At 32.4% G+C, this 26,081-nt stretch overlaps 2 protein-coding genes and 1 long non-coding RNA gene across 5 annotated transcripts; 1 reads left to right on the top strand and 2 right to left on the bottom strand.

The window, feature by feature from the left end:
* Window positions 1-2,217: 2,217 nt before the first annotated feature.
* LOC107892774 (uncharacterized) lies at window positions 2,218-3,222 on the bottom strand. The gene is made up of 3 exons (XM_016817826.1): window positions 3,115-3,222; window positions 2,914-3,002; window positions 2,218-2,803 (listed from the first exon to the last, which is right to left on the bottom strand). The coding sequence occupies exons 1-3, from the start codon at window positions 3,220-3,222 to the stop codon at window positions 2,218-2,220; spliced, it is 783 nt and encodes a 260-aa protein (XP_016673315.1).
* Window positions 3,223-4,563: 1,341 nt separating this feature from the next.
* On the bottom strand, window positions 4,564-6,456 carry LOC107892775 (AP2-like ethylene-responsive transcription factor At1g16060). Its single transcript, XM_016817827.2, has 7 exons — window positions 6,139-6,456; window positions 6,012-6,020; window positions 5,815-5,903; window positions 5,559-5,632; window positions 5,422-5,472; window positions 5,228-5,304; window positions 4,564-5,141 (listed from the first exon to the last, which is right to left on the bottom strand). Exons 1-7 carry the CDS (start codon window positions 6,431-6,433, stop codon window positions 4,564-4,566), a joined length of 1,173 nt encoding a protein of 390 aa, XP_016673316.2. The 5' UTR covers window positions 6,434-6,456.
* Window positions 6,457-18,582: 12,126 nt separating this feature from the next.
* On the top strand, window positions 18,583-21,681 carry LOC107892337 (uncharacterized). Of its 3 annotated transcripts, XR_005918426.1 has the most exons (5): window positions 18,583-18,786; window positions 19,000-19,198; window positions 19,334-19,424; window positions 20,386-20,469; window positions 21,322-21,681. It is a non-coding gene; the product is annotated as an uncharacterized lncRNA (long non-coding RNA). The 3 variants fall into 3 exon arrangements; XR_001682589.2 differs by lacking the exon at window positions 20,386-20,469 and having other exon boundaries at window positions 18,586-18,786; XR_005918425.1 differs by having other exon boundaries at window positions 18,587-18,786; window positions 20,386-21,681.
* The last annotated feature ends 4,400 nt before the right edge of the window (window positions 21,682-26,081 follow it).

Genomic DNA, 26,081 nt, shown 5'->3' with positions numbered 1-26,081 from the left:
TTTAAATCATTCAGCAATTTTCTTAACCAAATGGCTTAATTTACAGCTGCTGATGCTGTGACATACTCAACTTCAGCAGTTGGTCGTGCTACTGTTTCTTGTTTCTTTGAGCTCCAACAGAACACACTCGATCCTAGAGTGAAGATATAGCCTGAAGTACTCTTCATGTCTTCAAAAGATCCATCCCAATCACTGTCTGGATACCCAAGTAGCTTGATCTTTTCAGTCCTCATAAACTTCACTCCATGATCTAGAGTTCTTCTTATGTATCGTAGAACTCTTTTTGCTGCCTTATAGTGATTCACATTACAACGATGTATGAACCTTGATATCAAACTTACAACAAACATGATTTCAGGTTTAGATGGTGTCAAGTAAAACAGACATCCCACCAAGCTTCTGTAGCTTGTTTCATCAACATTTTCATCATCTTCATTGCTGGTGAGCTTCTCACATTGAGTAATAGGGGTGTTCGCAGGTTTACAATTCTCCATGCTATATCTTCGTAGGATTTTTATGGTGAACCCTTTTTGGTTTATAAAGATTGCATTGTGAGTTTGGTTCACCTCCAGATCGAGGAAGTATGTCATTTCACCTAAGTCTGACATTTTAAACTTTTCTTGCATTTGATCTTTGAATATAATTACCAGTTTGTTGTTGCTGACAATTACAAGTAAATGATCAACATATAATAAAATAATGAGTAGTATTATATTACTAGTTTTCTTCACATATAAAGTGGGCTTGCTGATGCTTCTTTCAAAACCCATTTCTGTAAAGTGACTGTCAATTCTTTCATACCACGCTCTTGGTGCTTGCTTCAAACCATACAACGCTTTATGCAGTTTATACACCTTGGCCTCACATCCAGGTACTATGAACCCTTGTGGTTGTTTAACATAAATCTCTTCCTTCAAATAACCATTTAGGAAGGCTAACTTCACATCCATCTGATGTACTCACTAACCCTTTTGAGCAGCAAGAGTTAGTAGCAGTCTTATGGTATCAAACCTTTCAACGGGGGAAAAGGTTTCAGTGAAGTCTACTCCATATTATTGGCTAAACCCTTTCACAACCAACCTCACTTTATATCTGTTGACTGATCCATCAGGATTCCTCTTGGTTCTGAACACCTATTTGACACTAATTCATAATTGTTCACCATTCAGCTTCCTGAGCAGCTTCTTCAAAAGTGACTAGTTCTTGCTTCGCCAGATTACACTGTTGATAGATTTTAGTGATGGACCTGGTTCCTCGTACTGGTTGTTCATCAACTACATCATTTTCAGTTTGGTCTACAGTGGTTTGCAGATACGGTCTTGGACTCCCTTGTTCACACATCTCCTCCTCTATTGTAGTCCAATTCCAAATTTTTGTTTCGTCAAACTTCACATCTCTACTTGTGATCACCTTTTTGGTGAAAGGATTATAGATTCTATATCTTTTCTTAACACTAGAATATCCAACAAGTATCCCTGGTTGTGATCTACTGTCCAGCTTGCTTCTTTTCTCTCCTAGAACATGAACAAAATAGGTGTAACCAAATACTTTTAAATGTGAAATAGAAGGTTTAAAACCATACCAGGCTTCAAATGGTGTCTTCCCTTCAACAGTTTTAGTAGGTAGTCTGTTTACTAGGTAAGTAACGGTGTTTACTGCCTCTGCCCAAAAATCATTTGGTAGTTTACTTTCAAATAGTAAGTAGCGAGCCATATTCATTACAGTTCTATTCTTTCTTTCACTTACTCCAATTTTTTTGTGGAGTGTATACATTGCTCAATTAATGGTGAACACCAGACTCTTCGCAGAACTTTTCAAACTTCTTTGATGTGTATTCTGACCCATTATTTGATCTTACCATTTTGAGCTTGTAATCACTTTGGTTTTCAACCATAGCTTTAAACTTGAAGAAGATTTCAGCCGCCTTAGACTTGTTTTTCATGAAGTACACCCAACAAAACTTTTTACTATCATCTATGAACAACACAAAGTACCTACTTCCATTTAGCGAACTTATTTTCATGGGTCCTCAAGTGTCAGTATGTACTAAGTGTAATTTTTCAATGGCTCTCCATGTTGTGTTCGTAGGAAATGGAGACCTCGCTTATTTCCCAAGCTGACATACTTTGCATACATTTTCATGATCAACTATTTTTGACAGATTTTCAACCAAGTTATTCTTGGACATTAGACTTAAGGGTTTGTATTCAACATGTCTCATTCTTCTGTGCCATAGTTTTGTTTCATCCAACAAGCTGGTATATGCTGCTGAAGTTCTAAGTTCCAGTTGACATTAAAACTTCTATCTGCCATCTTTGTTGATATGAGCTTGCATCCACTTGAATTAAGAATTAGACATTTGTTTTCTTTGAATACCACCGAGTAATTTTTCTCGAGCAGCTGTCCTACACGTAGTAGGTTTTGATCTATGTTAGGGACTAAAAGAGTAACAAGTTTAGTACCTGATGGAGTTTTGATTAAAAAATTCCCTTTTCTAACTGCTACAATATATTGGCTATTTCCAACTTTCAACTTGGAATGAAACCTTTTTTCAACATTCTTGAAGATGTCCTCATCTGCTGTCATGTAACTTGTACACCTGTTATATATGAGCCAATTCTTTTTTACTCCGTTGGTGAGTTTGCATGGTGTTGCGAGCTGGGCTTCGCAAGAGGCTGTGAACATGAGTTCTTCTGCTTCTGTTGTCTGTGCCTCTGTATTTTGTTGCTGAGTATGCCGTTTTTTTTTGCATACTTTCTTTACATGACCAAGCTGCTTGCAGTTTTTGCATTGAGCATTAGGCCTGAACTAACAGAATTTCTCAGGATGACCCAACTTCTTGTAGTGCAAACACTTTTTCTTTCCACTATCTTTCTTTGACTTCTCCTTTTTGTCTCACTAACCCTTCTTTACTTTCTGACTTGAGGAGCTTGCAACCTCTCTATTTTTAGCTTGAAAAGCTCCTTCAGCATGTCCTTCTTCTCTGCTTGCCCTTCTTTATTCTAGATCATATAGAACATAGATTAGCTCTGAGAGTGAGATGGTTGATAGATCCTTTGAATCTTCTAGTGAGGATATCATTGATTTGTATCTCTCAGGTTGTGTGGTAATCACCTTCTCAACTACTCGACTATCAAGGAACTGATCACCTAGCAGTCTTATCTGGTTCACCACTGCCGTGATTCGATCTGAATATTGCTTCACCGTCTCAACTTCCTTCATTTTGAGGTTTTCAAAATATCGTCTGAGATTTATCATCTGCTGCTGCCTTGTTTTCTATGATCCCTAGAACTCCTCTTTGAGCTTATCCCAAGCTTGTTTGGGAGTTTCACGAGCTACGATTGTTATGAAGATCACGTCTGAAACACCATTTTGTAGGCAAGACATCACCTTATGTTTTATGGCACATTCCTCACTGCGCTGTTTCATTTGAGCAAGAGTGGATTTGACCTCAGCACTAGTGGTTTTATTTATCATTTACAACCTCTCAAAAATCAAAGGCATGAAGATATGTTTTCATTTTTACTACCTAGATGTGGTAGTTTTCACTTATAAAAATAGGGGGTGGTGGTGTAAAGTTTGCTGAAGACATTTTTTTATTAAAAAAAACATGCCTCAAAGATAAATGGCTCTTGATACCAATTGTTGGATTTTTGATGAATGAGAGGTTGAAAATAGAAGAAAAAAAGATGAAAAATGGAGAAGTTAATTTTTGGTAAACTATTTCATTAAAAAACTGAAACTTAGCTTACATGAAAAATTATGCTTAAATTAGCTAAAAATAATAATAATATATTACAGCTTGGCTTAATTCAATGACAAGATTCACATAACTTCCTTTTTCATTTGTTGGTTTTTGTCTAATTGCCTACCAAAATGTTTAATCAAAATTTATCCTAGTTTCAGTGCAAGTTGGCAACTTGCAGAGTGAAGAGCTCGCAGTGTTGGTGAGTTAGCGATCTTGGTGAGCTCACATATTTGGTGAGCTTGTACATTTTGGTGAGCTCGTAGTTCTTGATGAGCTGTTTTGGTGAAGAGTTCGCAGTTCGCAGTTAGCATAAATGGTCATTTCGCAAAAAAAAAAAAGCCTGAAAAGACCGTTATGGTAATTTCGGTTTTCGAGTTCATCAAGTTCATTGGATTCATCTTCCAATTTGTTGTTTATTTTTTTGGTATCATTTAGACGGGTGCGAAGAAATGGTGTTTGTTCCCATTATTAAGCTCTAATTGACCCTTCATTATAAAATTCTTATTGCTTTTTCGTACCATACAAGTTGGTAAATGTGCATGTATTTTCTCATTATTTTCAAACAAACTATACAGTATTTTTATACAAACTATTTTTTTTCGAGAACTATGCATTACCATCTAAATATATATCTACAAATACTCGACTTTTGTAGATGAACATAAATATAGATGTTATAATTTACAACATTGCAGATTTTACAAGCCATCCCCAATGCTACCATTAGCTACTTTCATATGTTTCTAAACCATACACACTACATATGTAGACTTTCGGATCAAAACGGTCATTATCTCGCAGCCTTTCTTGGTAGATCATATAACGAAAGGGAGCTCATTTTCTTGCAATTGTATGCTATCTTTAGTTGGAGAGAAAAATAATGAGAAACCACTACCAATTTCATCATAAAATAGCCTACCAAACTCATCACTATGATCAGAACGTCCTGATTGTTGATTCTTTTGTTCATCATCTGCATCACTGTTACTGCTTTCATCTTCTGATACATTATTTGCATTCTTTTCTACCAGTTCTCGAAATACTGAAGATCGAAGGAGCAAACTTAATGCAGTAGGTGATGAAGACTTGTATGATACTGGGAGTTTGGTTTCAACAACATGTTGTTGCTTTTGAGGAGAGTTGAAGTAATCTGTAGCAAAAGGGTAGTGGATTGAGGGCTTAGATTCTTCTATTGGACTGTAACAACTTGTTGATTGTACCGATTCGGGTTCGACCGTTTCTGGTGTTTCGTTAGCTGCAATTCGATAATTATTTGTCATCCCAGGCCTTAACCAGCCTACATAAGTACTTAAATCGAAGTTGGTCACTGCATTGATCCCTCTATATTCGATTGCTGCAATGTCGTAAGCCCGAGCAGCCTCCTCTTGTGTGTCTGCAAATCGTATAAACATGTCGTTTAGGGTAATAGAAATGTTATATTTTCCATCCATGGCTGAAAGGTTGCCACATTGAACTTACTGTAAGTGCCAAGGTATAGATATTTGTTTCCGAACACTCTCCCTATTCTTGCTTCCCATCTTCCATTGTGATGGTGCCTGCAAGTTTTATCCAAGGAATCTTTAGCCTGTAATGTAACACGTGTCTCGAACGTACGAGTATATGATCCTCCAAATATATAAGAGCATAGGCCACTAGATTATTAACAGAAGTACCTTGCAACTCCCCTGTACTTGGATACTCCTCTTGAGAACCCACTGCTCTTTCTGTAACAAAGAAAATCCATTAGATGTTAACTATTTAGCCTTTAGATAATTATATTAGTTTATGATTTGATAGATCAAGGGTTTACCTTCTTAATGAGGCCAAGAACTCCTCTTTGGTTACAGTCTGCATTACTTCAATCTCTTTTTCATAATCTGATATCTGCATAAACCGTTGAGGGAGTTAGATTTGGTGTTTAAATATACAATTTTAATTAAAACTATGTTGCTCGAACCCATTATTTTTCTTGCAACATCCGTATCCAACACTGAAAACTGAATCCGAGTAACATAAATAGAAGATAATCATAGTTGTTAAATAAGAATATAAGATATAATACATACGGGAAAGTTAGTGGAAGTTGACGTCCCCCAATACTTAAGTGCAGCTAAATCATATGCTCTTGCAGCAGCTTCTTCATCATCATAAGCACCTGATCAAAGTTCATATAACATACCATTGTCATTTCACCTTAATATATACAAGACTTCGGGTTGTATATATGTGTTAGAAAAAGTGAAACAACTTGTGATGTACTCACCAAGGTAAACTGCAGGATCCCCGAGCCGATTCCAGACACAGACAAATCATGCAACATGTAAGCATCCTAAATTGAAAGTTATAGTGAAAATGAACTGAAATGCAATGAAGACACATAGTTTTTTTACCTTGTTTGCCTTTCTTCTTTTGTGTAACATTCCATGAAAGCTTATCCCACAAGTGAGCTTCATACCTGCCTGTCCATCTATGCTTGCTGACTCCCCGAAACCGAGAACTTCTTTTCACAGTGATTGCAGCAGCAGGAGCATTGCTGCTTTGATCATTTTGTTGCAGACCTTGATTGACATCACAGCGGTCTCTTCTTCGTCTTTTAACACATTTTACGGCTTGAACATCACCATATACGGAGCTCATACGACGCCTTCTTTGGTAAGATTCATCCTTAACCATAATCATTTCCATCCCTTGTTTCCCTTCTGATTGCTTTTCTTCTTTATTCTCTCTTTTGCTGGTTGTCGATCTTCCAATGGCTGCTTGATCCCATAGTAAGAATTCATGTATATATATTATGGTTATAAATTTTGGAGCTATTATGTTTCGTTATTTGTTGCATAAATTATTGTTTTAATTCCAAACAAACATGTCGATGATATCTATGAACAATTAAAGACAAATTTGGTCCGTCCATGAAAATTTTACTTATCCATATTCTGTTTTTCAGCACATATATATACGTATACGTATATATGTGTGTATGTAAATATTAAATTCCTTTGAGCTTTTTGTTTTATGCGAAACAGGCAAAGACCGAATAGAGCCGAGAACAACATAATTGAAGTTGAATTTTCAATAATAAATTAAACATGCAACGGAATATAACCGGATTTTTGTTGGATAAGACAATGTTGAGTTGGGTTTTGAGGGTCAACTTTCATTGGATTCATCGTTCATTTTGTAGTTTATTTATTTTGGAAGTGGGTGAGTGATGGTAGAGTGGTGGAAAGAAATGGTGTCTGTTCCCATTAGGAAGCTGTAGTGGACTGAGTTTACTAAAGAAGTGAAATATTCTAATTATTTAATTAAGGTTGGAGGGTTGCACAAGAAATATAAGTTCATTTTTAGGAACTATTTGTAACGACACTTGTTTATATTTATATATGGGTATTAGGATATGATGTTTCACAGACAGCCAGAAATTAAAATAACGCATAATGAATTTTTTGTGATTCAATTTTACAAAAAAAAAAATTGTAGTTATTTATTTAATTTTTTTTTAGTTTTTGAATTTGTATTTTTTTATCAAATCATCTTAAGATGGATGAAAAGGTTAACGTCTTTTTAATTTTGCTAACGTGGCATGCACGTAGATTGTCACGTGGATGATATGTCAACGTTTAATTAAATTTATCAAATTTAAAAAAATATTTTTATATTTTTAAATGATTTTGTTTTAAAAAAATATTTTTATATATTTTTTTGAATTTTTAAAAAATAAAAAAAAATTAATTAAATGTTGATGTGTTATCGACATGCCAATCCACATGTATGTCATGTTAGCAAAGTTTAAAATGTTAATTTTTCTATCCATTTTGAGGTGATTTGATACAAATCGTAAATTTAAGGACTAAAAATGGGAAAAAATTAAATGGAGGGCTAAAAAGTTAAAAAAAAAATTAGAGGGCCATATACATCATAAATGGTAATAAAAGTTAATAAAATATTATAACATTCATTTCTTAAAAAAAAATTAAAATGTATGTACATTTAGACTTAACCTATGGTATTTAAACTATACTCTATTTCATTGGTATCCCTTTTGGCCATCAATATAGGTTTTTGGACCTATATTGACAGGATTTAGCAACGTATTAATTATTTCAATTATAACAATTTTAATTCATTGTTCGTATAAACTACACACCTACTCTTTATTAAAAACATGTAAAAATAAATATAAATTTGTTAACATGTGTTATCTTATTCACAATGCATAAACTTATAAATGCAATGAAATATATAAAATATAAGAACAATGTTAGTTAATTTATTTAAAAATATTTAATAGATATTTATATATAACTGTAGACATTGCATCCCAGCATGAAGTATAATTTTTTAAGAAGTAACGTTCTCATATATAGAATATTGAGGGCTTTGATTGCTAATGTTAACAAAAATTACCTGCAAGCCATGCATGCAACCAATGAGCGAATTCAAGGGTTCGCATGGCTACTCCCCTAAAATTAATAAAGGTAAAATTATACTTTGATCTCCCTAAAAATGATAAAATTTTGATTTAATACTTTAAAAATCTTGATTTCGTGCTATAAATGGAATAACGATACCTTTTCTATTACTACATTCAAATAAATATTTCTTACCTATGAGGATATATTCTAAAGATTCTTTTTGTGTGGAAAAACTTCAAATTCAAATATAAATTATTTGCTAAAACCAATATGGCCTATGAACGAATTTAAAACCAATAGATAGCCAATTAAAAGCCTCAAGACATTAAATCTAAGAACGCCATGGCAATAGGCAAGTGAGCAAAAGAGATTGTGGTGGGGAAAAAAGGGAAAATTTTGGTGACGTTAGAATTTTTGTATAAGCGTACACCCAAATTTCTCGGTTTTAGGAGGCTGTTGTTGATGGTTGTTGAATGCCTTGATACATCGCAAGATCAAGAACAAGAATTAAGACTTTGGAGATCAAATCTTTTACCAAAGTAAAGCAAGTTAATTAAAACAAATTTAATTAATTTGAAAATTTAAATTAAAGATTAGTTGGTAATTGAACTTTTACCATTTTTACAATTTAATTAAAAACTAACTCTATAAATCTTAGATAGGAATATTTACGATCTCAATTTACAGAAATGGGATCTCGAAACCGTATTTTTTGACACCACTAACTTTCAAGTCATTACATCACATTTCAAGATAATTCATATCATTTCTCATTTTATTCAATCATAAGCGTGGTAGTTCAATTCAATCAACCATCGATGTTAGCTACATACGATCATAAAACATATATCAATATAAATTTCTAGCCAATTCACAACAAATTATCAATTCATGCATATTTTTCATTTTATTCAGTTTAGTCTCTAAATTACTCCGAACAAACATATCTTTCGATTTCTAGCCTCATATTAAAATATGATTTCATAACAGTTTTTCATTTATTTAGTTTAGTTTCTAATGTACGAATTCAATAATTAAATTTTACAATTTAGCCCTTTTCATAAACTAAGTTTAATTCTATCAATTTCACACCTAATTCTTCAATAAATCAACAATGGAAACTTTCTAAAACTTTAATAATTTTACAAATTAACACATAGGTTAGCTAAATCAAGCTTCACTTCATATCTATACGAATTACAAGAAAAAAAAAACTTAAATTTACTTACAAAATTATGACCGAATGGTAAGAAAAATTCTTTAGGTTTTTCTCCTCTTTGGGACCACAATGGGAAGAAAATAGATGCAGAAGATAATAACATCCACTAACTTTAACTTTTATACATGGCTTAATGGTTAATTAAGCTTAATTTATTTAATTAATTATGTTTTTTACCTGATTAATCTTTATTTTCTTAAATTAATCAACACACATTAGCACATGATTAAAAATGGTTTATTAACCATTTTGGTCCTCTGGATAATTGCAATTTAAGTCCTCAAGTCATTTCTTAATAAAAATTTTGAGCGATTAGACTTGACCATTTAGCCCCTATGCCATAATTAACTATTAATCCAATAAATATATTAGATCAATCTTTAATATATTTTTATATAAGTTCCATTAATATTTACAGACTCGGTTTATGGAAATGAGGTTCCAAAACCGCAATTTCCAGTACCATTGAAAATCAGATCATAGTTCAAAGACTTATTAAAAATTACTCAATCTGTTAAAAGAAACTATATTTATTTTTCTGTCGTAATCAAATTAACATTGGAGCTGCATGAATTAATGCTTAATATTAAGCTTTTCTCTCAACAACATAAAACGAAAGGCGAAGTGTAGCCTTTTAGTTGTGGCATATTGAATCTTATTTTGTTAAAATTAATAAGGACACCTTCTTGTTTGCTATGGTGCTCAATTTTTTTGACAGTATTTATATTCTTTGTAAGCAACGAATGGAAGGCAAGAACATGTTTTATTAAATCATACTAATTAACCAAAAGCTTACAACAACAATGACGACGACAACCCATAAGGAGAAGAAAAACTTAAAAACAAAATAATAACCTGAACACGAAACGAATGCTCCGTTTGCTTCACTGAAAATGGCTTCTGAAAAATGATTTTTGGAAAATGACCTACTTTTCTGGAAAAGCTAATATTTTTTTGGTGTTTGGATGAATCTGTGTAAAATATTTTCTTTTGTTTGGCAGGTTCTTTACAAATATTTCATAAAAGTCGTTTTCAATTAAACAAGCATACATTTGAGATTTTTTTTTTATTTTTCATTGTTTAATTGAGTTTATTTTATATCTATAATTTTATATTTTACATTGTTTTTACATATATTAAAAATATTTTTTAAAATTTAGGTTCATTGCAATGAGTTTTTTTTAGTTACATGACTACCAACTGAGTATTTTTTTTATTTAAAAATGTGACTTTAACAAAATTGACAAAAAAAAATAACAATTTCAGCAGTTGGACTTAATTTTCAAATTTGGAAAGTAGAGGGACTAAATTGCAAATTTGTGAAGAGTATATAGACTTATGACATATTTTAACATTTATACTACAAAACATTTATTATTAATATATTTATAATTGTAATAAATATTTAGTATTAAAATATTAATATTGATATTTTCAATAATATGTGAATAATATTATTTAAAATTATTATTTTTAAAATTTACTATTAAAATAAAATTTAAATATTAAATAATTTATTAAAAATAATAAATTATATTAATTATATTAATAATTTATTATATGACTAAATATAAATAATTAAATACGTATGTTTAATAATATTAAAAATATAATATTTTATATTAATATTTTAAATATTTTTAAAAATAAAAATAAAATTTATTATCAATATAATAATATTAAACTTGATTTAAGTTAATTTTTATATAAAAGTAAAATTATCTATTGAGAATGTCTTTTCCGGAAAATGGCTTACGCTTTTCAAAAAGGTAAGTCATTTTATAAGAAAAAAAGCTTATTTTCCGTTGATGCGAAAGTCATTTTCCGTTGACCAATCTGTTTTTTGTGAAACAAATACAGAAAAATGCAGAAAATATTTTCCGTAAAACCTTTTACATGTAATCAAATGGACCCGAAATTGCAAAAGAAAAACACAATTTTTGAGGATAAACCAACATGAAACAAAGTTTATCAGCGAAGAAACGAAGTTGGAGGGTCAATTTTTGTAATCAACTGGTCTCTTCTGTTTCACTACCGCTTGTGGCACTACTGCTGCTGCTGCTTTCACCACTGAAAACCTCGAAATAGTTCCTTCCAAACTCACTTGCAGGGTAACTGCTTCCTAGTGGTCCTAAAGGGTAATGTCCTGGCCCCACATCTTGACCGCCAAAAAGCCCTAAATTGTCGCCTTCAGGTAGATCGATATCGGTGTTAGGGAATTCGAATATCATGAAAGGGGATGCACTTGAGCTACCGCCAGATGGTGGTCTTGGCAGCCTCAAGTGATCAACAACAACATTTGAGGAGCTACCCTCACTAAATGGAGGCCCTGGCGGCCCCTCTTCTGCAACAACACTTGAGCCTGCACCAAATGAAGGTCCTTGCAACCGGAGGTGAGGTGCAAGGCTTGAGTCGCCAGCACCACCATATGGTGGTCCTAGAAGCACCCCACCTGAAATGGGTTATGAGACTTACCACTTGATATGCTGCTACTAGCTCCACCTCTAACCATAGCTTTGGCATCGCCAATTTGGTCTGCAGTTTCAGGGCTTTGGGATGGTGGTGGTAAAGGGACTTATCCTTGAGCGGGAGCAGCTGATGAAGAAGGGAATCGTTGATAATATTCTCTACGTTTCCTGCTGTCAGTCCACATTGTTTCCACATACCAGATCAAGCAATCCAGTTCATTAACATTAAAGTCATCCAACATCTTACCTTGATGTATTTGGAGCATGAACTGCGCTGCCTCAAGTTCTATATGTTTTATCAATATGTATGCATCTAAATTTTATTATAAGCTGTATATGTATACACATGAATAAAGTCTACCGTCCAAAATAACTTGAGAAGATGAACAGGAAAAACATGGAACTTGATGTATTTGGAGCATGAACTGCCCTGCCTCAAGTTCCATGTTTTTCCTTTCATCTTCTCAAGTAGATCTTGCAACTTGGAAATCTTCTCTTTCATATAGGTCTCCAAGTTCAAACTCAGGAGCTTGATAGAACTCTTCGATCAGTCGTTGCACCTCGTTATGGGATGGCCATACCACTCAGGACTATACATAACAAGACAAGCTTCTGTACCACACAGGGTTGTCAGCTCCATCACCTTTTTCACCAAGCCTAACCTCCTTTTCTTGAGGCTAGCTCATCAGGCAGCGTTGTCGACTATCCAGGCAAGTTTAACCTTTTTTCCGTCATTGCTATTGCAAACCGCCTTTAACAATGGGTGAAGGAGAGGACTGGTCTGCTTCAAAAGAGTGGCCAATGAGGCCTTTAAATAGCGAGTGAGATAGAGACGGCCTAAATTTTCATGTGGGGTTTGAAGTTTGGAGATTCAAATCAATTTGTGAATACTCTAAAGATTATAAATAATGTTTGGTAAGACAATTTAATTTGGTGCTTGTTATGGCAATAAAATTCACCATTATTTAATGTTGGATTTGTTCTGATCATTACCTTAAATAAATTATTTTCATTTACCATGGGTAGTGTATAAGATAAGAATGAATCAAGCCTAATTAACTTAGAAAAAATAAATTTATCTATCAATCCGACAGTTTTCAAAGAAATTATATAGATTAATCGACTTTTTAAAGACAATTATATTACCATATGTGAAAGAGATTAATCTCATTTATCTATTTAATTCATAATAAAAAGTACTGATCGTGCAATTAATCTTCTAAAATAGACACGTATTTTCCATAATGAACATTATTATATGTTAGAAAATTTATATGTTCACTTCAAAGGAGAGATAAATAAACATATTAAATTTGATTCAAATTAATGTACTCCAATAATCTAACTTGACCATTATAAATATAGTATCCATCAATATTTTACAATGAAGAAAACATATAGTGTTTGAGTAGAAAATGCAAACATTTTTAATTTTTATTCAGATTCATAATAATCAAAAGTGAAGATGTTACCATATAAAAGGTTTGATATTTAACTCCTAAAATATATTAGCAAAGAAATCATCAACTATATAAATCAATCAACCTTCCAAAATGTATATAATTCACAATGAATTTTATTGTAGGTGTCAAAATTTTCCCATGCTAGAAATAGAATGAACACACTAATTTAAATTTAGATGCATACTGTTAAAATTATAAAACGTTTAAGATAAGTAAGTATATATTATATATAGATTTGTATTTAATTCATTATCAGTATATAAATTACACACTAAAAGCTAATATGGAACCTTTTTCTGCAACTTCTATGTATTTTACTGGGCCACGGTAATCCACCAAAGGCCCATTAACTTAAGTTTTAATGTTTCGTCCACTATTAACGGAGGAGTTCAAAGCCGGGATATCTGAGATTAATAATTCATAACAGTAGGTATGCTATGCCATACTGTACTGGGATTTTTGAAGAAATATAAGGGCTTTCCATCAAGCTTAAAACTCTGGATAAGAGGCGCTTCTGGTCTTGGGCCAATGTTATCAGGCCCTAGGGGCTGCAACATCATTTGTGTAGAAAATACTGGCGGAGTAGGGAGCTGTTTCAAATGACTGTGGTCGAATCTTATTTCGCTCATCCCATCAGATTTAGTGATAATCTGACTTTTTGTGGATCGGATCGGATAATCATGCTAGTGAATCTGCTCATAGTTGGTGACCCATTTTTCTGGCAAGAGTTTGAGTAATTCTTGCTTTGAGATCTGCTTTGGAACATGTATGCAATGAGGTTCTTCTCTTGTGTTTACTGAGATAAGAAGAGAAACTTCAGATCCTTGATTTTGACAGCTTAAAAGCATGATCTTGGACTCTATACACTATCTGATAGTGTAAGGTCGCTGTCACTGCCTATTCTACCATTTATGCTCCAATGATCTGGATCTGGACTTTTAAGGCGTCCAGAAGATTGGGATCTTGCAGAGACATAGTGAAATTTGGAAATAATGTCACCATAGCCATTCCTGAACTTAATGTTGCTTCCACTGTACAATGCAAGCATCCTGGTACTTTTTGTATCTAGAATAAAGTAAAGCAATTCTGGACACAACTGGTTTCCCAGCAGTTCCATGATAATTGAGGGCCAGTCTTACAGTACCGAAATGGATATGAGAATATCCATGCTGACTCCATTCCTGTGGAAAGTTTGAAGGAATCTCAAGAGTAACAAACTGTTCCTCTTGGCCTCCATAGATAAGATGCTTATCAAACTTTGAAGACTGTACATACTCACGAACATTTTTTCTGCTAGTAGAAATAAGAGACTTTATACTTTTTATAGGAGAAAAGGTAGGTTTCTGATAAGTGGAGTAAGGATTTACAAGAGGTAGGTCTGTCACCTTAACTTTTTCTTCTTCTGTAAAATATTCTACTTCATAGAAGGAAGAAATCTTTCTTTGCAGGATTTCAAAAGAAAACTAGGTAAAGTTACGGGAGCTTTAGAAGTAGAAGTTCTGGGAGTAATCATGGTTTCAAGACTTCTCTTCCTTCTGAGCCGGAATTCTTAATAGAAAGAAAATTTAGGAGTTGCTAGCTCTGATACCAAATTAACGGAAGAGTTCAAAGCTAGGATATCTGAGATTAATAATTCATAACAGCGGGTATGCTATGCCATAACTTGGGCCTTAACCTCTTTTGGCCATAAAACAGGCACTGCTTTTTAGCTGTTAATCATCATTAATCCAGACTACTTCTTCAAACTCATCTGAATTTAGTACCCCGGTCTAAGCTTAGTTTCTGATGTGCAGGATCCATTATATGGAAAGCACAGAGCATACTTCCAAACTTACGGGAGATTTTCTTTCATTAATATCCCTTATCAGAAAGGAAGAGAAATAGAGAGATTTAGAAAAACATGATTTTTAGAACACACTCGTAAAGTTTTATTTCTGCCAAACTTGTTTTTACAACTGAAGACTTAAATCCCTTATATAGGGAATAAAAGTTAAACGAGCAGATAAGAGAGAATCTACTTTTACCAAGTAACAGACACAAGCAGATAAGAAGGAATCTGCTTTTACAAAGTAAAGGACAATAATATACATATAGTTTTAGTCATAGACGGCATCATAATCTGTACTAGTGTCTGATGTGAGATTGAGCTCTTCAATTTTCCTTTTCTTTTCCTCTTTTGCCGTGTAGCAGTGGAGTTCCAGCTGTTCAATTCTTTTTTCAAGGTCATCAGGTGGTGTCACTTCACTGATGTCTTTCCAGGTCGTCGTGCCTTCAGCTTTTTGGTTGCAAAACATTGGATACTCCTGGGACCATTCTTTGGGATCTGATATATTTTTCTAATATTCCACTAAAGCTTGTTTCAACTATGCTTGATAAAGTGTTAGTGGTTTATCTTCTTCCCATGGTGCAAGTATGTCTGGTGAAGGCCATATTTCAGTAGGGATGATTCTATTTATTTGACAGAGATATTTTGGTAGGCTTCTATAACGACATGAACTCCTACTAACTTCTGAAGGATAAATCTTGTGAATCCAGGCACTGGGAAATGCTCCTAACTAGGTAGCTATGTCATTTTGTATGAAATACTGTGGTTTGTAAAAGATTATTACAATCCACTAGGCTTTTGTATTTTTAAGATATTCAAGTCCAATCATCTCATGCCATTGTATAGCCTTTGTCTCATAGTACTAGAGGTCTTCAAGATAAAACTCAATGCCAATATGGAAAAGGTGAGTTAAGTACCAAAGCATCCACTTTAATTTCTCAGGAAATTCACCAAACTAAAACTTTAAAGGATGAATGAAAGGATAATCAGGGTGAAGTCCTAGAGGCTTTAAGAATAATCCTCCAAATTTCTAAAAAACACTCAATTGGTAGGAGAGCATCATGTTCATTGCTTCTCTGTGGAATCTTTTTTCTAGTATCAAACTAAACACTTCTGGGGGATGGTCAGGATGAGAATTTGCTTGATAAGGTATAGAAAATAATCATGGTGGATTTTGGGAAACCTTCTTTTTTCCTTTGGTTTTGGATGAAGATGAAGGTTGGAACATAAGATTATCAGCTAGTTTAGTGATTGGTCTTGAGAGGATATCAGCTAAGACATTAGTTTTTCCTTGAATGTGTTTAACATCAAAATAATACATGGAGAACCATTCTACCCATCTGAGAAGTTGGGGATGAGGCACTTGTTTCTGTTTGAATTTTATCATCTTAGAGACAGAAGACATGTCCATTTCAACAAGGAAATGGTATCCCACTAAGTGAAATTCAAAACTTTCAATGCCTCTCTTGACAGCAAGGATTTCTTTGAAAGTGGAATGATAATGGATTTCAGCATCTATGAATCTCCCACTATTGTATCCACAAAGTCGTCTTTTCCCTGTATCTTCTTCAAATAAAATTGTACCCCAATATTTGTCACTGGCATCAGTTTGCAAGATTCTTCTTCCTTCTGCAGGGATCTGTAATGGTGGCAGATGAGCAAGTTTTTCTTTGAGCTTTTGAACTGCATGAGTCTGTCTGCTTCCCTATGAAGGAGGATTCTTTTTTAACATTTTCCTTAAAGGATTTGTTAATTTTGAGATTTTTGGGACAAAATTTCTGAGATAATTAACAATTCCTAAGAACTGCTAAACTTGCTTCTGAGAGAAGTTCTTTATTGGAAATTTCTTTAATTCTTCAGCAATACTGGGGTGAGGTTGGTACATTCCATCTTTTATAATCATACCCAGAAACTCTATTTCTTCTTTGTTGATCCGCATCTTTCGTTCAGAGAGCATGATCCCATATTTGAAGATGGTCTGTTGAAATTCTTCAAGGAGAGCTGCATGACTTTCCTAGTCTGGACTGTAGAGGAGGATGTCATCAATATAAATCAGTGCTTTGTCCATTATGGGCTGGAAAATCTTTATCATGGCCTTTTGAAATAATGATGGAGCCGTTTTGAGCCCAAAAGGCATTACCTTCCATTGGAAATGTTTGTTTGGCATACAAAATCCCGTCTTGGGCCTGTCTTCTGGACTTATACCCAGTTGCCAAAACCCTGCCTTTAAGTCAAACTTGGAAAATATCTTGGCTTTTGCAAGGCTTGAGAATAAAGTATTCCTGTTGGGCAAAGGAAATTTATCATCTTGGAGAAAACAGTTAAGAGGCTGATAGTTACTTACCAGTCTTAACTTTCCTATTTCCTGTTCTGATCTTTTGTTAACATAGAACGCCTCACAAGCCCATTGTGAATCTGAGGCTTCTATCAACCCTTGATCTAAGTTTCCAAGCAATAATTCTTAGGATTAATATGTTGGTTGAGTCTTAACTCGAGTGATATAAGTATTTTATCAATATAGGAGGATGTATGTTTGAGTGTACTATAGCGTATTATCCTCCTATTTATGAGTTGGGGAGGGACTATAGATACTTCTATGCATTGTCTCAAAAAGAGTAGATATGATCACAACATATTCTTAAGATTATTATCTTATTCATTACGAGTTTATTTTTTAAAATTTCAAAAATGTAATCTAGAACTATGCTAATTTTTATTTTATTTATTTTTTTCAAAAAGAACACATATAATAGTGAAAACTCAATTATGAATATATAAGATATAAAAATATTTATGTTATTTAAAGTTTTGATTGAATTAGTGTTACTCTCGATTAGATCTTAACTCATTTGTAAAATGACTAAAAGCTTAATAATTTTATTTAAAATTATTTTTGTTTTTTTATAAACTTTAGAAAAAATACACGTCTATATAAAACTTGAACTCAAGATCTTAAGACTATTTTCCCCTCAATTTTATCATTTCAACTGAAGCCAAATTTAGCTTTCATATCAATTTTTTATATATAAATTTGTGTTTCACCCACGTTTTATGTCTTATAATGTAAGAGTTAGTTGCACCAAATATCTTTAAACTATGACACTCATTTTAAATTAGTCCTCAAATTTTAAAACATTTTAATTGTATTCTCCAACTATCGATGTTATATCAATAAGGTCATTCCGTCAGTAAAATTATTAATTTAACCATTAAATGAGATGTCAAATCTTATCTGACATAAATTTTGACTAAAATTTCAGACTGAGCTTTATTATTTCATATTTACTAAAGAACAGAACAAAAGATAAAATTCAAAAAATTGAAAGAAAGCAGAAACAACGAAATTTGGCCCAAAACTAAAAGGCCCAAAATAATTCAACGGAAATCAAATAAACAGAAAAATTTAGAATCGTAAAAGCACCGAAGAATTGTCCAATCAAAATTCTTTGTATTGCTCGTCCTATAAAAAAGACATCAATTCCTCTTTGACGGTTTCAATTATCAGGAAATCCTGTTCTTCAAAAAAACTTTTTAGCTTCTATGTCATACTTTCCTTTCACCTTTCCCCTCCGCCGGCCAATTTCAATATGGTTCTCGCATCCAGTTAGCAATCTTTTGCTTCTCGGCATACCCAGAGACATTCTTTAATAGGTAAAACTCCTCCGTCTTCTTCAGAGATTCTGTTGCTAGTATATGGGTTAAACCATTTTCTGATCTCGGAGTATGTTTGAACACAATATTGTTGAATTTGTCTATTATCTTATGAACATCGTGAATGTACACTCCTACTTGTGATCTATCTTGACTTTTTGATTGACACTTTTTGATGATGGCTAATGAGTCCCTTTCAATAATGATCTCCAGCCACTGCATTTCAATACCTATTTGAACTACTTTACAGCATGCAAGTGCTTCGGCAGCGAAAGCGGAAGTACCCCTTTTTGGGTCTTTGAGTAGGAAAAAAGAGCGATCCCTTCAGCATTTTTGGACACAATACTCGATGTCGATTTGTAGTGACACCCATCATGCGCACTGTCAAAATTGATCTTGACAATAGAACCAGGTGGGCCACTCCATTTTATCAACTCCTGCGGTTTTGGGGGATTTCTCTTTTCAGTCACATTTAACTCAATTATGTAATTATTGACAAATATCATTATTTCCTGACCAGTACTAATTTTCCTTTCATGGATTCTAGCATTTGTCTCCCCAAATGGCCCAGAGCGTACAATAGAATATTCGACAGTGGCGGGATACGAAGTATCTTTTCAGCATCTCCCTTCGAAAAGGTATTTGTAACAGCCTGATTTTTACCATAATCGTAATAGTAGTTTCGAGACCAAAAATCTGAGTCTAAAAAAATATTTTAATATTATTTTCTGTGCTAAATATGTGTGAAATTATATGTGTGAAAGTTTCGATAAATAATTTTATTGTTTGTGTGCTTAATTTGAGAAAATAACTTAATCGTGTAAAGTAAAAATTTGAGGGTTAAATATGAAAGTGCTTAATTGTTGTTGTCTTTATAAAATGGAGGTTTTATGTGGCAATTAGGCCATTTTAATGTTAGTGGGTGGCAATGGTCAAAATTAGCGTTATATTATATGTTATAAATATTTATTACTAAAAGGCTAATTTTGTAACTTAGTTAATAAATTAAGTTATAATAAAATAAAACATAAAAGATGGCTATTTTTCATCTTTGTTGGCCGAATGGAGAAAAGAAAGAAATCATCCATGCTTTCTTTAGGTTTCGGCATTATTTAGCTTGATTCAAGGTATGTTTTACTTTAGTTTTTGATAATTTTTATGTTTTTGAGATCGTTGCTTCGAGTTCTTCAAAACCCATGCCTTAATTTTGTGAATTTATGGTGATTTTGAAATGTGCCATTGATGAATGTTTGAGATTTTTGTTGTTTGATGATGAAATATTAAATATATGTGTTAAATTATCATATTTTGTCTTTGGATTTTTGATGAATTTGAGTAAATTGGATTAAATTGTGAAAATAAATTTTTGAGGGACTAAAATGTGAAATAAATTAAATGTATGGACTTAGATGAGCTAGAGTGATATTCGGCCAAGCATGGGTATTATGAAATTTTGTGTATTTTGTGTTTTATGCAATAGGGACGAAATTGAAAAAAGTGTAAAATATCAGGGGCAAAATAGTAAATTTCTCATTTATGTGTTTTTGGATTAAATTGAACGGAATTATGTTTAAATAAGTTTAATTTGAATATGTTTAGATCATGAACCAAAGAAAACAGATTTGGATCGGGGAAAAACAAAAATAATCGAATAGTCGTCTATTCCGTCCGTAGATATCCGAGGTAAGTTTATAAGCAAATAGACGTTAATTTTAATTAAATGTGAATTATATGTGCTGAAGTGAATATGTGAATAAATATATGTATTAGCCAAATGTGTACAAGCTTGGCAGTTATGTTAATGAATTCGCTTCGATTGAGTTACGACGTCCGAAATCCCCGTATGAGCCTTAGGAATAGTTAGGATACATATGTCATGACAAAGGTTTTTGATATGTGTTTTCGTGTAAGACCACGTTTAGGACGTTGGCATCGACTTGTGTTTATGTGTAAGACCATGTCTGGGACATTGGCATCGTATTTGATTTGTGTAAGACCCTGTCTGGGACAGTGGTATCGATATGTGATTACATGTAAGACCACGTCTGGGACGTTGGCATTGTACGAGTCTTCCGACTATCCGAGTATTCTTTTTAATTCCGAATGGTTCAACGGGCAAAGATAAGTTGTGTATGAATGTATAAATCAGGCTAAGTGACCAGGTATGTGATAGTTGATTACCTATTTGAAAATAAGGTAAGTTGTATACTTGAATTGATGATATGAAGTTATGTGAAATATGAATTATGTGATTGCATATTTGAATATATATGTATTCGACCTTTGATGTATATGTGCATTGAGGAAAGTGATGATTGGTTATATTAATGTTCAATTGATTATTCGGTAAAAAGGGAAGTTATTACAAATTATATAAGTTTTGATATATAAGTTGATAAATTGAATTATATGTGAAATTATAATGGTTTATTACTAATTTTCTAGCTTAATTTACGTAAATGATTAAATGTTTATTTGCTTATGACTTACTAAGCTTTAATAGCTTACTGTGTGTAATTGCTTTCAATTTTATAGATTTGGAAGTTGGTTAAGCGCACGAGAATCGTCAGAGAAGTCTATCACACTATCGACTATTTTCGGTATTATACTAAGTTTGAATTTAAACTTATGGCATGTATAGTCTAGTTAATATGTTTGATTTTTGGGTTGTAAATATGAGCCATGTGAAAATGGCTTATTTATTTTGTTAAGCATGGTTTTTATGCTTTTGATCAAGTGATAGATATGTTGATTTTGGTAATTTGGCATAGGTGAACTTAGTTAAAGCATATAAGTGAAATGAGTTTGGTATATATATGTTATGGTGTTTTAGTCATGTACTTCAATAATGAGGTAAATGATATTCAAGCTTAATTAATCTTGGTTATGAGGTTATTTATGGATGCCAATTTGATATGAAATAAATTAGGAATGTGGAGTATTTAATAAAGGTACAATTTGTTTATGCAAGTGGACTTAATATTCGATTTTATATTTTTAAATTATATAAATTGTATAGATTTTGGCTAAAATGGTGTATTCATATGCGCAAACTTGTAATAGATAAATATGCATGTTTTTGGTATTTTAAATTATATATAAATGATTTTAAAGTAGGCTTAAAATTTATGAACAAGATACATACAAATTCGGGTAATGATAGTTAAGTGAGTAGTACAAGTTTGAATTTAGCTTTTATAAATTTATTGGATTAGTCGATTAAAGGATAAGTTGATTTGTATTGAGCGTGTATAGTTTATGATTGAATGATTTCATTGAAATGGTCATATGTGTATAATATAATGACATCAAAGGTATGTACGACCATAATATAATGTTACTAATGTTGTATATGTGATTGGACATTAAGTTGTATACATATTTATTTCATTATGTACATATACAGAAGTTATGAAATGCAATGTTTGATATTTAGACAGTGAAATTATGTACGGACATATTTTCTGTATATGAAAAGTGAAGATATATGCTTGAATATGATTTAATTATGAAAGTATCATTAATACGATGGATTTAGGGAAATCAAATATTGAAAGTATTGTATAATTTAATACGACTCTGATGTATACAAGTTTGGTTCGAATTTGTTAATTATAGAATATGTTCGTTTGAGCTTTGATGTATGTTTAAATTGAATTAGTTTGAATTTTGAAATGTGTTTATTTAGATACATGCTTAGTACGGTACGATTGATTTGAATTGTAATTATCATTTATATATTTGAATTTAAAATAAGTGAATTGAGGATATTCAAGTTTGATAATGTTATAAATGTATCGTTATTCTTTGGTGTATGAAAGGTGATAAATGACTGTGCTGAACTCTGTCTTGTTCGGTAATGCCTCGTAACCCTAATCCGGTGACGGATACGGGTTAGGGGTGTTATAGTATTAACAATTAGCTCTCGTTTCATTTTAAATTATATCACATAAGCTCCAAAAAGGTATTGACACTCATTTTAAATTAGTCCTTAAATTTTAAAATATTTTAATTGTATTCTCCAACTATTGATATTATATCAACAAGGTCATTCCGTAATAAAATCATTAATTTAACAATTAAATAAGATGTCAAATCTTATGTGACATAATTTAAAATAGAAAATTTTAAAAAATGAATATTGCAAAATTTGATGTTCTAAAAATTTTCATTTTAAATTATATCACATAAACTTCTACATGACATTTAATAGTTAATTTAAGGGTTAAATATAAAATTAGTATATGAAATTGTTCACTTCTCCCAGATTGGTATCAATGATTTTTTTTTGTCCCAGATTGATACCAGAACTTTTTTCATCCACTGGTTTGGTATCTGAACCTAACACCATTAACATTTTACTGACGTGGCAGCGCTAGCCACTCGCGCTCGCCACGTGTCGCAATCCCAGCACCCCTTTTGACCCATATTTCTTTTTTTTACCCAAACTTTTGGGAAAAAATTAAATACATCACTTAATAAAATAAGAAAAATTTAAAACAATTAAACATCTTCCATCGGCTACTGAATCGATTGGGAAAAAATCCTTTCCATTAAGAAACTATTGAGTTTTTTGTTGAAGATCAAAAGCCAAGAAAAACAAAACATTTTAGCAATCACATTTTAAAAAAAACTCTTCCATTGATTACTATATTTCGTTTGAAACCTTTCACTAGTTCCGATTCCATTCTTAAGTGAAACCCTTTCGATTACCACCCATCTGAGAAATTCTTCACCATCTCACTGAAAAAAAAAACCTTATTTCATCATCGATTAGTCATCCCTTTCGATTACTCAACTATTTGTTGTATTCGAATCAAGATTGCCATATTTTCATCATCGATAACAGGTATTTCACTCTATTTTTGTGGGTATTTTTATTTTATTATCGAATTAAGATTGTCATATTTTCATAATATAAAGCTTTTTTCATCTTCGTTGAGCTTTTGGTTGTCTATTTTTTAAAAATAAAACCTCTTTGTTTTGACTCATTCCCACAAAATGACAATTTTTTTAAGAACATTCGATTTTCTAGTATAGGGTTTAGGGAAACAATTGTTTCTCTTTTTTTTGGAACATTCAATTTTCTGGTTTAGGATTTGAGGAAACAAAATTTGCTAGTTTGATATTGGCAAATCTTTGTTTTTGTTCGTATTATATCTGACTTCAAATTTGTTTTTCTTTTTGTTGGCATTCGTGACTAGAGTGATTTTTTTCGAGGGTTAAATAGATTGAGATTGAAGGTAAAAGGTATGTATGTTTCTTTATAAAAGTATGTTATGTATATTACTGTTATGTTTATTACTATTATGTATGTTGTTATTATGTTTGTTATATATGTATGTTTTGTATGTTATGAAATATGCTTGTTATGTATGTCTATTGTTATTATGTTTGTTATGTAGGTATGTTATGTATGTCATGTTTATTACTATTATGTATGTAACTGTTATATGGTATATTACTTTTATGTATGTGATTGTTATGTGGTATATTGTTGTTATGAATATGTCTGTTATGTATGTTATGTAGTATTTTATTGTTTATGTATGTTATGTTTAATGAATGTTATGTTTAGCACTGCTTAAAATATGTATGTATATCATGTATGTATATTACAGTTTATACTATGCATGTGCAGTATGCTACTGTCACATCCCAAAAACTGGGTTAGCAGAAATTGGGTTAATGAACCGAGAGAGCGGTCGCCCAAATTTTATTTATTTATTTTAGATGATATTTTAATGTTAATAAATATCAAGTATAGTGGTTGTGTAGTGGTGGAGCTGTCCATGATGACTTGTATTCAAATCTCTTTCCTTACATTATTTTCTACGTGGTGTAATTTTGCCTCAAACCTTAGCAAAGGTCACACCATATCTTTAAAATAAATGTGATAAGAATTAAAATAAGGAAGTGAAGTGGTCAAATGGTTAAGTGCTTTTAAGTTATATTAGAGGCCTTAAGTTCAAGTCTTTTTGTTCTCATCTTTTTATTTAATTTTTTTACACAATTTTCATGTGCATAATGTGCTTGCTATCCACCCCATTATTACCATGTTTAATTTGATTCATTTCCCCTTTTTTTTTGAGTTAAACTTGCCTTAAGTTGGGAAACATGATCCCCCTTTATGCTCCTATGTTCCCTCTCTTTCCTTTCACTTCATTCTTGCCTATTTGCTATAATTCAATGAACCTGGTCATAGTTGATCAAGCTTACCCCACTTCCTTGCCATCCATACCACTCATTTGCTCCCATTTTCTCATTTTTTTTTTATTTCTTCCTTTTTCATTTTCTCGCCTTTTTGACAAACAACCACCACCTTTAACCACCATCTAAAATTCCTCCATCGCGAGTTATAGTTTCACCACCTCCACACCACTGTCCAAGGTTCTCTTCTCCTTCTCTTTTCTTTCAATCACTACATTTCACCGCCACCATCATCATCATGAATCGCCACAAACCACCACGGAAAACCTTCCTCCACCACTCCTTTTCTTTTCTCTTTTCTCTCAATATTGTGATCGAACTCTCCCACTCTTTTTATATTTTTTCTCTCACCTCATTGGACCAATGCCAAACCACCGTCCTTGATGCAATTTTTTACCAGGATTTAGTTTTTCCCCTCTTTCTTTCCCTTTCGATCTCTCCCATCTTCTAAGGATTCAATTATCCTATTTTAATTATTTTGTGCTCAAGACTCATCAATCATATATTTTTGTAGATCGTTAAACCTCTCCGCTTATTCGTCAAGACTTATCAACGATCTCATAGTATTGTTGAGTAGTGTAAGTGCATGAGGGGTGTTGGGAATATTCTTTCCTCTCTATTGTTTTTCCTCATAGCTGAATGGTGTTAAGACACATTTGTTTTTCATTTGTTAACATTTTATTCCTATATTCTTTGAAGGACCAAACAATGTCAATCCAAGAGATCCTTAGTGTGATAACGAAGGCATCAAATCTAAGTCTCGATTTAAAGGTAAGTAATTGGTGAGAATTATTTCAATGATTAATCTTTAAGTAATAAGACATCTAATAGATCTATAACTAAAATATGTGTTTGATACGATAGATTCATCTATCAGGTTTAAACCCAAGCAAAACCCTTTCTAATAGGATTGTGGCAATTGGATCTTCAATATAATGTGTTGGATCTAAACATTGATTTGAGTGTAATATTTAACTTTTATTTTTAATAAAATGCTATTAAATAATTATTTGATAGTAAACTAGGTACTCAAAGCGGAGTTGAAAAACTCATCATAGGGAAATTCCAAGTAAGTGTTTCTAAAA

The sequence above is a fragment of the Gossypium hirsutum genome, chromosome D09, assembly GCF_007990345.1.
Source record: "Gossypium hirsutum isolate 1008001.06 chromosome D09, Gossypium_hirsutum_v2.1, whole genome shotgun sequence".
Lineage (NCBI taxonomy): Eukaryota > Viridiplantae > Streptophyta > Magnoliopsida > Malvales > Malvaceae > Gossypium > Gossypium hirsutum.
The sequence above is the reverse complement of the archived record's forward strand: the minus strand, read 5'-3'. Positions and strand labels throughout refer to the sequence as shown.